The sequence below is a fragment of the Grus americana genome, chromosome 8, assembly GCF_028858705.1.
Source record: "Grus americana isolate bGruAme1 chromosome 8, bGruAme1.mat, whole genome shotgun sequence".
In the NCBI taxonomy this organism is placed as follows: domain Eukaryota; kingdom Metazoa; phylum Chordata; class Aves; order Gruiformes; family Gruidae; genus Grus; species Grus americana.
The window spans coordinates 9,448,223-9,462,708 of NC_072859.1; the positions used below are offsets into that span (position 1 = coordinate 9,448,223).

Genomic DNA, 14,486 nt, shown 5'->3' on the forward strand with positions numbered 1-14,486 from the left:
GGGTAGGAGTGCAGACATCAACTCTCAACTCAGAGACAGCAAACAATGGAAGGACTTTCACCTACGGGGAAGTGTTTTGCACAGGGATCCTAAGAATAAAAAAAGGCCTTTTTGGTTTTTGTGCTGCTGCTAAGGCCATCGGTACTCATGGTGAGTACACACCTGCACAGACGTTTACAGCTGCTCCCACCAAGAAGTGCAAGCTGTGAGAGTACCTAACCGAATCCTAGGGAGAAATGCGTTAATAAAGGGGCTCCTTGTGCTACACGTCGAATGCTATCTCCTACACTGAATGACTGTACATATGTTCTCACTTTTGTGTGCTGCAAGGAGAGGACTACTGGTGGTGTGTGCTGCGCTGCAAAGCTGCAGGCATCCTGCAGAGACAAAAGGCTTGTGCTTGGGGTAGGAAGAGTGGCTTAGCTATGCTGTACTCTGTGGATGATTTTGATCCAAAGATCGATGCTATAACCCACTGCATTTTTTACAGCAGTTAAGTAAATAGAAGGCTAATGGCAGATGTTTTCATTTAAACTTCAAGAAAGGCACTGCCTATATGTCAATTTGGAATTGGTTTAATGAGCCAACAAGACTCTGAATTACAATAAAAGCAAATTTAGGAATGAAATCTACTGGAGACTTAACTGGTCTCAAGTGCATAGTTAGATTTCTAAAATAATAGTTGCAATCCAGCATAACAAACATGACTTGCTTAAAAACAAAAGCTGGAGTTTAACTGTAAATTGCAGTTGGCTTTCATTCCCATGAGAAACTGCAAGATATTTCTTCTTGGAATAACTTCTCAGTAAAGGCATGCCAATGATGCCCCCAAAACTATGTGCAGTGGGACCAGGATTACCCAGTTCTGCTTTTTTCCCCTCTAGGCTTACCCACCCTAAGGTCCTTTGGTACCATCAGGCAGATTTTCTGGGAGTACCACTTGTGTCCACAGATGCTGGGGCTTTGTCGTCGGGCAGAGGCAGGCCAAAACGTGGGCATGGCTGGCTGCAGGGGCCAAGGGGAGAGCTGTACCGAGGGACAGCAGCCAGCAGGGAAATGGGACAAGGGTAAAGGGCTGTGAGAGCAGCTGGGGAGGCAGAATGGAGCAGCTGACAGCAAGTACTGGCTGTGAACTGGGCGGGGGGTGGCCCAGCAAGCTTGGAAAGGGGCTTTGAACAGGGTGGGGAAGAAGGAAAAGAGGGTAGGAGGGGGAGGATTAACTTGTACCAATGTGTAACAAGTTACTATACTTTTTTTAAAAAAATGTAATGCTTAATCATATTTAACATATGTTAACACATTAAACATTTTAAATATTTAAATATATTTCTATACACTTGCACAGCAGCCCTCACTGGGGATTTTGCTGGCTTATCCTCATGCTTGCAGAGTGGCGATTCAGGCAGACCAGGAGAAGGAGCACAGAGGAGAAAGTTACAAGGTAATGGCCATTTTCACTCTTTTCCAACACACAACTGAATAGTTTTTATCAAGATTTTATCTTGAAAATGAATAAAGTACTGTTATTGCTTTGTACAATATTGTTCTCATAAACTTTCACCTTATTGCATGCACACATGTGCACATACGCACACCTGTCTACTGCAAAATTTTCTGTTGAGATTTGCCATGGGCTGCAAAGCACTAGGACTGCTGCTGGCTGGACTTAGCCCAACTCTTCCCTCCAAGAAAACCTCTTCCAACTGTAAACTTGATTCTGCTTTATACTGGTGAAAACTGCCAGACCAACCTTGCAGAACCATGTCATTAACCTCCATGCAGAGTCACGTAGGACAGCGACTGACAACTCATTTTACTTCCTCATCTTTGTCCGTACCTGTTCTCCTTCCCTGCAGCCAGTGGTGGGAACGGCTCACGCCAGCTAAAGGCAGAGTCTCTAGCAGAGCTCAGAAGGCACTCAAGCAATCAAAATGCAATCAGGAAAGGATGACAGTCCTGCTGGGAAAAGACTGTCCAAGCAGTTCAAAGGGTTCTCAACTGAACTGTGCCATGGGTAAACTTTAGTACACAGACAAATAATGACCCTGCAGAAGAAAGCAAGTGATGAAGTTCTGAAAAAGTTTCAAAGCAAAGGCCACTTTGCTTACATTTCCTTCATCTCCTCTGCCAGGGTTGTGGCAGCAAAAAGGAAGGGCAAGTAAGTGGCAGTGGAAAAGGTTTCCCTTCTTCCACAGAGATCTGGCTGAGGCACGAGAAAAGGCAGGAGGGGACAAGGTCTTTCTCTGAAAGTTTTGCCAATTCCTCCCAGGGAGACCTGTCCTCTTCCAGCAGCCAACTCTCTGCAGGTGGACAAAGAATTAAGGTGGGCTTAAAAGAACAGCAGACAGCTGGGAGGAAAGCTTTGTTGTCAGCTAACTTCCAGATGCTTGTTCAGGACACGCTCAGTCCCCGCGGAGGCAGAATAGGGTGGAGGAGCAATGTTCTCAAAGGAGAGAAACAGGTTCCTCTCCAGGCAGAACTTTTTAGGGAATTGTCCCCTCCAGGTAATCTAATAGTCAAATTAAAAATCCAGCCAAGTTACCTACTGTCTCTTGTGTATATTGTCATTTTTTCCTAATACCTTGCTGAGTGTCACAGAGGAAGCAGTGTTTGATGCCGTTGTTTACTTAATGCTATCCTTGTGTCTCATCTGTTTCAACATCTCTGCCCAAATCCCTGGACATTTTTTTATTTCCTGGATTATGCTGATGTTCTGAAGAAAAATCCCAAAGAACTCAAGTAACTATAATTTCACAATGTTTCATTATTAATGAAGGATAAGATTTGTCACTGGATTCTGACGTGTATTTTCCAAGTTATATTTACTCCAACAACTGAAAAGTTATTTCAAGTAAAACAAAACTCAGTAACATCTTAAGAAGAAATACTTTGTAATTTAGAAATAGCGTTTGTCCTTCCAGTGATACAGTGACCATTTGCACGTGATAATTCAGCCAGAAAAGGATTTTTGTAATGGACATGAAAAGGGAGTTTCAGGCAGATAAATACCAAAAATAATTCTGATACATCTAATAAAAATTCCCCTAAGACAGCTGGTTATAGATTATCACACTCCACTTACTGTACTGCATGGGAAAATGTTCAAAAGCCTGAACTATCGAAATGTTGAAAGCCTGAACTGATTTTTTTTTCTCAGTTTATGGAAATTCGCATCATCAGATAATGTTTTCGGCATGCTTAAATTTAACAAAAACATTTGGGTTTATGATTCACTTGTACTGTAAAACATGTAAGTTATAAAATAGGGTTACATGCACAGATATTCAGAAAGTAAAGTTTATACTGTTACAGGGTTCACGATGAGTTTGATGACTGTGACAGTGACCCTGTGACCCAAACATGTCCTAACACGGCAGTTCCTCACCATATGAATTAACAATATATTTATACAGTTCATGTCCTGTCTCTCATGTGGGACTAAAATGCAGATCAAGAACATTTCTGTTTGCTAATAAGCCTGGGCCCCCAGTTAAAAGCTGTTTTCTCTGCTGTCCTGCAGCACCGTAACATGATTGTTATTAATCCTGACCATGCAGTGCTGAGAGGTCCCGCTCACACTGAGTGTTGTATAACAGAGTGGTAAACAGCTGAGGAACTCGATGGAAGGCAGTCAGCATCCTAACAAACCAGTAAGGCCAAGGAATTTGCCCTGCTAAGCTGGCGTAGGAGGAACCCAAATGAGAGGATGAGGACGGTCGCCACAGTCAGTGGGATCTTTCTAGCCACCAAGTTAGAGAAGCTAGATCACATTCAGGTAACCCTTAATCACCTGCGTATAAACCACCCGGACTGGATGGCACCACCCCTGTCCTTGAAGGAGCTAGGACGAGAGCCTCTCATTACGCTCTCGGTGACCAGGGACTGGTGATTTGCCAGCACCCCAGCTCCAGCGGGGACCCCGGCAACTAAGGCCCGGTAATGACCAGTCTGACTTCTTTTTCAAAGCTATAACAACAGACATTTGGTCTGAATTTGGTTTCCACGTACAAGTCAGGCACGTCTCTCTGAAATTACTCTCCTATCGTTCTCTTTCATGTTTTGGACTTACCATTGATGTTTACAGCTGGCAACACTATAGACATCTTTGGTCTTCTGGTCTTGTTATGTGTGGTGGCTGGCAATAACAGGTGGTCCTGGAAAATAGGGGAAAAGATGTGTTAAATCTACCCTGGAAGTACAGAGCTGGGAAAATTCCTTTCCATTCTGTCTTACAGGCATTCCACATAAAACTATTTACGACAGCTTAGCAAATTCAAATTGTTGAGGGAGTCTTCCAAAAGTCACAGCAATTGCTCATGCTGTGTAACCAAGAAGAAATCCCTATCGCATGCAGCAGAATATGAAAAAGCCTTGATCATGTGGAAAGAGATGGAAACTACTATTAGACCATCGTTCAACAGAGTACTTATGTATATGATTAAAGTAATTTAACTTGACTTCAATGATATTTAAACATGTGGTTAAGGGCTTTGAGAATTGGAGCCTTTACTTGCAGTGCTGTCTGCTTTATATATATAAATGTCATCTTGCTGTATCTATGTCAAGCTCTACACCACATGCCTCGTGCAGTCAGGGTTGTGACGGAGTGTGAAATATAAGCTCTGCTGACAAAACCTACCGGGGAAGTTTGATGGCAAAGCTGTGCTTCAGTAGCTTATCTCGACTGTGAGGTGGCTGGGTGCTGCTGTAAGACAGCAGTGTTCAAACTAACTACCCTGGGTTTTAGCAGTGGAAGCTGCATCTGTGGGAGACTCTCTGGACATGGACCTGACCCGCAAAGAAAAATGCAGCCTTTCTTCAGTTTTTTTGCTGTTGCTAAACTCAAATTGCTCAACTTGCAGCCTGGGAAAATATGGTTCTTTCCTTATCAACGGAAGGAACAGAACCCAAAGCGTCAGTCTAGGCATCTCCCATTTTATTGTGCTGTGCTGATCTAGACGGACCAAAGACAGACTAGTAAGGACGGGGGAAGCTTCCCATGCCTTTCAAAGCTTCGCTTCCCTGACAGAAGGTTGCTTCACTGCACCATCTCAGTACGCAGTGGGCACTGTGAGGGAAGTATATTTGTGCTCTCTTAGTAATTAGGAATAAAAAATTGTGTTTATATAACTGACAAATTAAGGTTAAATTTCCAACTTTGGTTCTAAGTGAAACAAAAACCTGCTAATCACTAAGTATCTTTTCCAGGTCCCAAAGAATTAACGGAAAAGTTTACTTTCCCAGTCCCTGTGTTTGCCCCTCTCCCAGTCGCCGCAATGCCAAATTCACTCCCAGTGTCTCTGAGAAGAACAAAAGCCGGCAGGTGCCATCATGTCAAACACATGGAGACCAACTCATTAAGAAGTTTTTGCAACTGCCCTAAAACCAGATCCGAACATCTGCCTTTCACTTTTCAAGAGCCAGCATCTACCTCACATGGTTAAAAAGCGGAAGCGAGTTTGATGCTCTCATCTCATTTCATGCTTTGCCATTTGTAAAACTTCCACGATATTTTACAAACCCGGCACTCAGAAACATTACATGCAGCTTTTGGGCTCCCTGCTTAAGGGCAAGAACAGGCACACAAACATCTCATGCTTTTGGCCGAGCTTATCTTTTTGGCAGACTGAATTAGACTTCCTCCAGGACACAGTTGTTAACATCTTAATGTCAGAGCAACTGTCTTTTCTCCATTTTAATATCTAAACACTACATTGTCATGTCTAAGATTCAGGGAACTGAGTTACGCACAAAGTTAGGTGTTAAATATATCAAGGTATTCTGTAGATACATTGTAGAAATATCACTCTCTTTTTTTTCCCATCAAAAAATCCCCCCCAAAACACAAATGACTGACCATGAGAAGAAAACATTACTTCAATGACTATAATTAAAAACAGCTTGGTACCCAAATTATAAAACCACTCTGGTATAATTCTCAGACTACATATGTAATTCCCATTTCATTTTTGAACCACTGAGATTAAGACAACGTTCAGTAAGACAATGAACTTTACAGAAAAAACTGTTCTTGAAATTCAATGTTCCCAAGGGAACAGGCCAAAGATAAGATGCCCATTAAAACTACATTTAGTTGTCCTTGTCATGATTTGATGACTATTTTTAACATCGCTTAAAAAATACTTATCCTGTTTTTTCTCTTTTTCAATGGTTCTGAGAGTCCACAACATCATTACCTAGACAAACACAAGTACTGCATAGATGATCACCTGTGAATCATTACAAGTAACTACTATTTTTTGCTAACATATCTGAGGATTGGTACATTAATTGATGCTGGCTTAGTTTTGCTTATAATGGCACCCTTATTTACTGTATGCATAAAATATATTAAAAGCAATCACAAAGACTTTACAATTGGAGTACCTATACAGAAATAAACAGCAGAGTCACGACAGAAATGCCGAATTTCTGGATAGCAACTCAATAAGGGAAATTCCTCAGGTACCTCCTGTACCATTACCTATCTTGGCTGCACCAGAGGAGGTTCAGGTTGGACCTTCAGAAACGGTTTTTCACCCACAGCGTGGTGCAATCCTGGAACAGGTCAGCAGAGAGCTAGGGGATCTTGGAGGTTTCCAAGACCCAGCTATACAAAGCCACGGCTGCTCTTACCTACTGTCGGCAAAGGTTCCACTTCAAGGAGAAAGTTGGGCTGGGCACCACCAGAGGTTTTCTCTACCCGTTTCAATGATCCTATGATTCTCTTTTGCAGTCCACAGGACAGACACTGGCAGTACCAGCTTCTCATAAGAGTCCTATGGTAACTACAGAGGCAGTGCAAACACCTCAGACTTGGCCTTTACAAGCTCTGCATCTCCTCCATCATGGTTAAGGTCAAAGACTTGACTCTGACTGACTCTGCAGTTAACAAATTGTATTCCATGACTATGCGCTAATACTGCTGGGCAGGTTCAGATTCCACCAAACCGATTTACTGGAAAACAATATTTATTCTAAACCTTGCATTGAAAAAGATGTAAAATTCACCTTTCTTAGTTCTGCTTCACCTAGAAGCCTCTTTTTTTTTTTTTTTAAGTGACAGGAGTTAGATTTAATCTCAACTAATTTTTGACTTCTGTGAATGATGTTTCAAGAGCTGCAAAGGAGAAACAAGGAGTTCACCACTATCTGCTCTCCCTCCTCATAATTCTGGCTTAAACCAAAACCACCAACTAATTTTCTGCTAGATCAGTCAATTGAAGTGGGCCACTCCAGCAGGTATTTCTCCTTTTAGAGACAGAAACTGATAAGATAAAAACTTTGATACCTATTATCTATGCACTGTTGCTAATAATCCCTCCACACACAACCCAATGAGATCGACTCACTGGATCTGAAAAAAGTGCATAGGGAACCATTTTCAATGAAGTTCCTCTGCTACCCGAGACATTAAAATTACCTTCCCCTTAGTTTCCGGACTCTGAAATGTCTCCTAAAACTACACAGCAAAGTGGTACGTTCACATATCAATTCACCTGCTGCTCCTCTGTTTTACTGGAGCAGTTTGAACAGTGTGAGAGGGAAGACCCAGAGCCTTGTGCTCCCACAGCAGATAGTGAGACAATGAAGTCACTTCCACTGGTGTTTGTGTGTCCAAATGTGCTTTGGAGTTGCTGCACAACTCTGCAGCATTTCAACACCAACTTTGGAGAAGACAGACATGTAAAAAGCCAGTCAGCTGTAAGTCCGAACTGCTACCAAAAGCTAACGTGCAAGATGCACAGATTGTCTGGAAGTTGGACACAGCCCATTTCTACTACAAAGAGCCATTTTTTAAAATCTGGAATTAGGGAAATCTATCCATTTCCCTAATAACCTTTATCTTTTACATGCAGGAGTGTCCCTCCGACAATCAGTCCTAACTTGCAAAGTTTCCTAACTACCCTCATTCTACATTGACGGCAAAGGTAGCAGCAGGTATGCTGCAGAGTATCGTAAATATTTTGCTTACGGCTTAGCTACCTACAACATTCTTGAGCCCAAAAGTCTTTGAACAGTCCACAGTTTTTATTTGAAAGCAATACCTAACTTTCTATATGCAACATAAATGAGTGTATGGATTAGTGATTAATAAGAAAATAGACATTTAGAAACATTGTTTGAATGTATTTCTACCATGTAAAACATTTTCTCCTATTCAGTTCTGAAGCATGCTGAATTCCATCCCAAAGGGGTGTGTGATGCTATTACTCATCCCTAATTTTAAACACTAGATGAAAATATCTAAAATTAAAATGCTGTTTGTGATATGAACACATGGTATAAAACTGAAAATGAATAAAAGCAAATCTTACAAGTCAGCATCTGGCCCATGAGCACGAATGTCAACCAGAAGCAGAATAAATCACAACTATTACCCAACAACAGATGGCCCTGGCTTGGGCCAAGATTTGCCCTTAGATGAGATGACAATTTAAATAGACGATGCAGACCTGAGACTGCTGGCAGAACGACTGGAAAAATTTCAGTCTGGAAAGACAATATTTCAAACGAGACCCTAGCTTTACCATTCTTATTTTGCTTTTGATCATCTCTACAGTTCAGTGATATTGAAACCAGATGAGATGGACAGATAGATAAATATAGATACTAAAAATCCAGCCACAAATGCATTACCTCAATTTAATAAGTTTGGGTATAGAAATACATTTTTTCCCAGGGATAAAATCTGAAGCTGTTACTTTTTAAACTTCTGATTAATAATCACATTTATTAAGTCCTTGCCACCAAAACCCACTATTTAATTAGAATATAATTAACCAGAGTTTGTAAACATTTAGAAATTAGGTGGCCCTCTAGAATGAAATTCTTCACTGAATCTTTTTACTCTGCTGGCTACTTCAGTGTCTGCTGATCTGCTTCTGGACTCAACAACACATGGAACTGCAATAAAGATTTTAAGGCTTCTTACATAAGATCAGTGTTGTCAGGGCTCTAACAGGGATTAAGCTTTGGAGCCTCATGTATTTCTAACCCCCATAGTCAACTGGCAATGGAAATCCTGTTCCACTGCGTTAGAAGATTCCAAAACTGGCTGCTCCTGCGGCTTCAGCCCGAGTCTCATGACACGTGGTTTGCTTTTCAAAGTCTCTACTACCTAGATGCAGGAAAACTTGTGGGCATCTTAGCTTTCATTTAAAAAAAAAATAATTGTTTGTAACTCTTAAGGGACATAAAGAAAACACCATCGCTGCATACCATGAAGTTCCATTAAACAGAGAGAAAACATGCTACTCAAGGGTCTCTGATTTTTTTTTTTACACTATCATAATTTCATCAGCCTGACTTGGCTTTTCAATGATTAGCATTGGCAATAGTGCTTGTTTTGGCTTTTGCAATGCACATCCCATCAGCCATGCTGCACACAGCAACAGACGCTTCCCGAGGAGCAGGATGCCACTGCCATAGGCAATCTGCGGAGCAACTCCTCCATTTCTGTGTGTTTGAAAGAAACACGAAGGAATTAATCCTTGCAGCATACCTGTGATGGAGGAAAATATTAGAGTGCTACGGGGAACGTTTAGAGGAGATGCGCATGCATTTGAGGGATACCCGACTGACACTGGACACAAAGGAACGGACTTCCAAACCCTCAAGGCTCTGCACTCAGCATGAGCCATCTTTCCTCCTACCCCTGAGGCTACTTATCTGTCAAATCAATTGCCCTAGATATTTCTTACCTTCTTAGCTGCTGCGCTTAGGTACGTTAAGTATTTTTTAAAAGCCTTTTCTAGCGTCTTGAGCAAAAGCATTATTTACTAGAAAATAAGTAGCATAACTTGATTTAAATGCTCTTCATTACAGTGCATTTAGCACACCTGCCTATGTAAATGCTGTCATGCTACTGAAGGGCAAGCCATCACAAAGACTTCCTCTAGATGTCCAAAGGAGCCCCACTCTCCGGTAGAGATCCATCTCGGACAAACTAATGATAATCTTCCCAAAAACAAGTGACATTTGTTACTTCACAGGAATAAAAGCTCCAAGGAGACTGGATTAAAATACCAAAGAAAAACCTTAATGTGCTGTTCTCGTAATTTGCCCTGACGAGGAGATTTGATCTTTACCATTGCCCTGGAGACCAGCTATGTGCCAGGATATTGCAACTAAGACAGAGCAGCGTGGGCAAACAGAGCCGGGCGCCTCAGCACGCCAAAGCTGCCTCTGTCCAGGCAGCTTCAGAAGACTTCTTACAGTCAACAAACACTGCAGCTGGGCATTTTTTCATCTCTCTCTATGACTAAAAGGTCTCCCAGGGAATCATGCCTCAATCTCTTCCAGCCTGACTCTTCACACTGTGATTCTAGGACCACAGATACAGGCTGAGGAGCTTCCCACACCCCACTGGAGTGCTGGCAGCTCCCCAAGGCTGCTGGGGGTACCATTTTTCTTTAATGACACTACTTTTCGTAGTGTTCAACATGTCCTGACAGCACAAACGCTTACCTATTAACTATCCAACTACACCTAGTGATCTCAAGATGAAGCAGATAGAAAGCAAGTGGCTTTTTGACCATAAAAAATGGCGCATCAAATCCATGTACCTACTTTTCAAACCCAGTTTTTCTGAACAACCTTTAGGGATTTCAGGTCAATGAGATGACACTGGACCTTCTTCAGAGGTACGCTTTTGGCCATACAAAGAGTGCGAAACAAAAATGTGCTTTCACAGGCCCAAAAAGCTGCATGCAACTTCAGAGACTGCTCTGCACAGGTCCTCTGAGGAGCTGGACTTTTTAAAACCCTGAGCTGACAGAGGCAATGAGCCAGCTTTTCTTTCATAAACCACAGCTTTTACACTTTTTAAAAATTTCAGAATAATTGCTTCAGGCTGTCTGGCTTTGCCAGAGATGTGACGTTTCTGTCCTGATCTCCTACAGAGGCCACCACCAACCCTGCACCGAGCAGAACCGCAGCCTTTGGCACACAACTCCCAGCTGTGACTGGTACTCGTGAAGCTTGAACTTCTTTCTCAAGACAGCCAGGGCTGAACTTCAGCAGCTCTCTGGACACAAAAGGAGACTCTTCTCCAAGGAAGAGAATGTACTGCAATGCACTCATGGCCTTGGGGCTGATTCTCATTTACTCCAACAGATCCCAACACTGCCAAGCACATAGCATGGATCACGGTGTAAATGAGAATCAGGTCTTGGCATATCTGTTTCTGGTTTCCTCTGTCAGTTTGAAGAGGACGTGTATGAAAGTTTACAAATTTGTAGAGGAAATGGCTGTATAATTTCACTATTGATTCAGTTGGGTGATGGCAACCATATGGTGTCCTGAGCATACACCATAGTGATACAGCACTGGTCCACCTGAAATGCCAGGAGCTCCTGCAACATTGCTTTTGCTACCAGTGGAAGTTAAACAGGGCAGTAACTCTGAAACTGCCGCCATCCTACCAGTTCAGTCTGACCCTTATATCTGAAAAGCACAGGGATGGTTTTAAGAGCAGAAAAAAAAAAAGAGTGGAAACCAGCTAAACCTCTACACACACTGTGATTCATTGCCACAATACTTGCTCATTATACCATGAACTGTAAAGCTGCCTTGTTTTTAAAGTTGATGTGTCTTTTTTTCTTTTCTTTTTTTTTTTTTTTTTAAAGGTAAACCTTACAAATCCAAGCGGATTTACTCACCCCATCACGGATCCTTACAAGGAATCCATGACATGCAAAGATGAGCATGGGAGTGAGTGAAAGATGGGATAATGACTGCAAGGAATCCACAGAAAACCCACAGTAAAAATTCACAAGGTCTCAGCCTCTCTGCACCGGCTCTTGACAGCCCACACTGGCAGGCCCCGGTAGCTTTATTACTTTGGGTTTAACAACCATTTAATTTAATTTGAAAGAGTACCAGTTCTGCATATATTAAACTTGAGGTTAGCTAGCATATATTAACACAGTTTGATTTCACAGCATACTTAAAGAAAAGAGTTTGTAATTGAGAATTCAACTCCCAACCCTTAATCGCAGAATTTAATTACTTTGCTAAGTTTTAAGCCTATTGGAGGGGGGAGACTGCCCCATAACAGGAAAGCTCCCAGAAGTGGTGGGAATAAAGCTTCTTTTTCTGCTTTTATTTTTGCCAAAAGCGCTCCTATTCACACCGATGCTGTTCCAATCTCAGTGTTTCTGTGCACAGGTGGTTTTTACAGCCTATACTTTGCACACAGCGATGAAGTGATGAGATATGCTTTTTATTTAAGTGTTTTACCAGAAATAGCTCAATCCCACAGTCAATAAAATGCCCTGTAGTGTAAGATTACACCTTTCTGACATTCCCAGACAATTTTTTATAAATAACATTAACTGCACTCTGGAACACGTTCTGGTCACTGTCCCTGCCGAAGAGGGAGTTGCTATCCAGTTTAGTTCCCACATGAGAGACCTTTTAATGAAGAAGTCTTTAGTGTCTTTTACTGTCAACTGTGCTACTGCCAGATGTGATATGGCCTGGGCTCCAAAACTAAACTAACTGGAAAGCATCTTGCTGTGAGTCAGAGAGCCTTGTGAAAATCCCAGAGACCTCAGAGGAATGGAAAATTCACTCTGCCACAAGCCTCCTTTGGAGGAGTTTCCTCCATTCCCTTCAATGGCAGCACTGCTGCTTGTGTATGAGGAGGGCTCGGCTTTGGAGGACAGCACTAAGCATTTTCTCAGTGTGAAGGAGAACCAGTGGCAAAGGACCTCTTCTGGATTAAGAATTCAAAAGGTTATGGAAACTACTGAGGATATGGAGGTCTGCTGTGAACCATGTCCTTCTCTGCAGTTCACAAACGGAGACAGCAAACATCAGTAAAGCCAGAACTACTACTTTTTGTTCCTTGTCCTTTTGGATTGATTTTATGTTACATTGCCTTAAAGACCAAAAGGAGTCTAAAAAACAGAGCCCAAATTAAAGTGATCTAGTTTAGATTTTTAAATGGACTGCAAGTGTCTCAGGCTTAGACTTAGATTTATTCAGATCATCTCTCCAGTAGCTCTTGACTCCCAAAAGATCCAAGAAGTAACAGCAGACACCATATGATTCTATTTTAGAACAAAAAAATCTCTCCAGGTGTAAAAGCAGAGGAGCCGGGTTAACAATGACTTGAGGCAAATTAAGCTTTCCTGCTGCTGAAGCTGTTCCTGATTTCCTCTTCCTGCCTGTCCTGGGCTGGGCATTCCTGCTGCTGCTTGAGAGCTGCTGCCGTCCTCCTCCGACTCCAAGGAAAGCCAACTCATCTTGGTAAGATGGAAACAAGCAGTGTGTACAGATAGGACACTTTCCCCTACCTGTCTTCCAGCCACCAACCATTTTCAATTACTGTTTTAGGGGTTTTCTAACAAAGATGTGACTTCTACATATTTAGTAGCTACTAGTAGATTTCTCTTCCATGAACTTTCCCAGTCCTCCCTTGAATACGTGCGAACTTATAGCATCTATAATGCATTTTGGCAAGAAGTTCCACAAGTCTACTTCTATTGTATGATTCGCTTCCTTTCCTTCGTTTGAACCCGTGTCCTCCTACCTTAATTTGCTGCCCCTTTTTTCATTTGGTATCCTACTCAGTTCCCTCTAGGTAGAAAATCAAGGTTACAATTGAGAAAGCAAGAATAAAAATGCAAGAGAATCTCATTACTCCATCATGGTTTGAAAGACCAAAACAACTTTTCAATACACAACAGACAATAATGCAAAGTATTACTTAGATGCAGCAAAGGCAACTGTAAAGCAGATGTCATATAAAGGTGGAAAAAATTGATATAATATTCAGGTTTTCTATTTTCGTGGTTTACAATCCCTTTATTCAACTTCTAAGGCCAAAGAGGAGGAATTATGCCTTAAGATGACACTGAAATATGCTGATAATTAGGTATCTATTAGTCAAACAGTCAAAACTACCTAGTGGCCTCTGAGGAGGAATCCTGTCTCCCGTCAGGAAACAGAACATAAGCACACTTCCAGAAGACAGGCCCGCTAACCTTCCGTCTTACCAAAACATCTATCCTGGTAACAAAGTGACACCAGCTGCAAAATGACCGGCTATTCTCAAGCTCCCCATTCCTCTGCAAATTCCTCGTTCTGGAAGTACCCAAGATGAACCTGCCTCATTTCCATCCGAGCTTTTTGAATCTCACCTTTGTCTTGCAACACATCCTAAATAAGAGGCACTAAATACCATCAGCCTTCCCCTCTGAATAAGGATTACTCCAGGAAATCACAGTTAGCAGAAGCTTGCATGTACATTAATTAGGCGCACGATGAGGCACAGCAAAGCCAGTCCAATTGCAATGGAGAATGAGGTGAAGACACCCCATTTGGACTTTATTGCTATCGTAAACATACTCTTCCTTGTAGTTCTGTCTTTCTTCCTTCGTATAGGAAAGAAAAAGAAAGCCACTGTGAACAAGGAGGGCACAGGACAGAGACTGGACAGAAATCCAGCCAAGTAAATTTGTCTGCAGAACTGCTTT

At 42.0% G+C, this 14,486-nt stretch overlaps 1 protein-coding gene across 2 annotated transcripts in view; it reads right to left on the bottom strand.

The window, feature by feature from the left end:
- The window catches only part of ATF6 (activating transcription factor 6), a 79,998-nt gene that overhangs the window by 14,431 nt on the left and 51,081 nt on the right, over positions 1 to 14,486 (bottom strand). For both annotated transcript variants that reach the window (XM_054833450.1, XM_054833449.1), the window contains exon 15: positions 4,070 to 4,154. In XM_054833450.1, the coding sequence (XP_054689425.1) occupies positions 4,070 to 4,154 (85 nt within the window). The remainder of the gene's footprint in view (positions 1 to 4,069; positions 4,155 to 14,486) is intronic.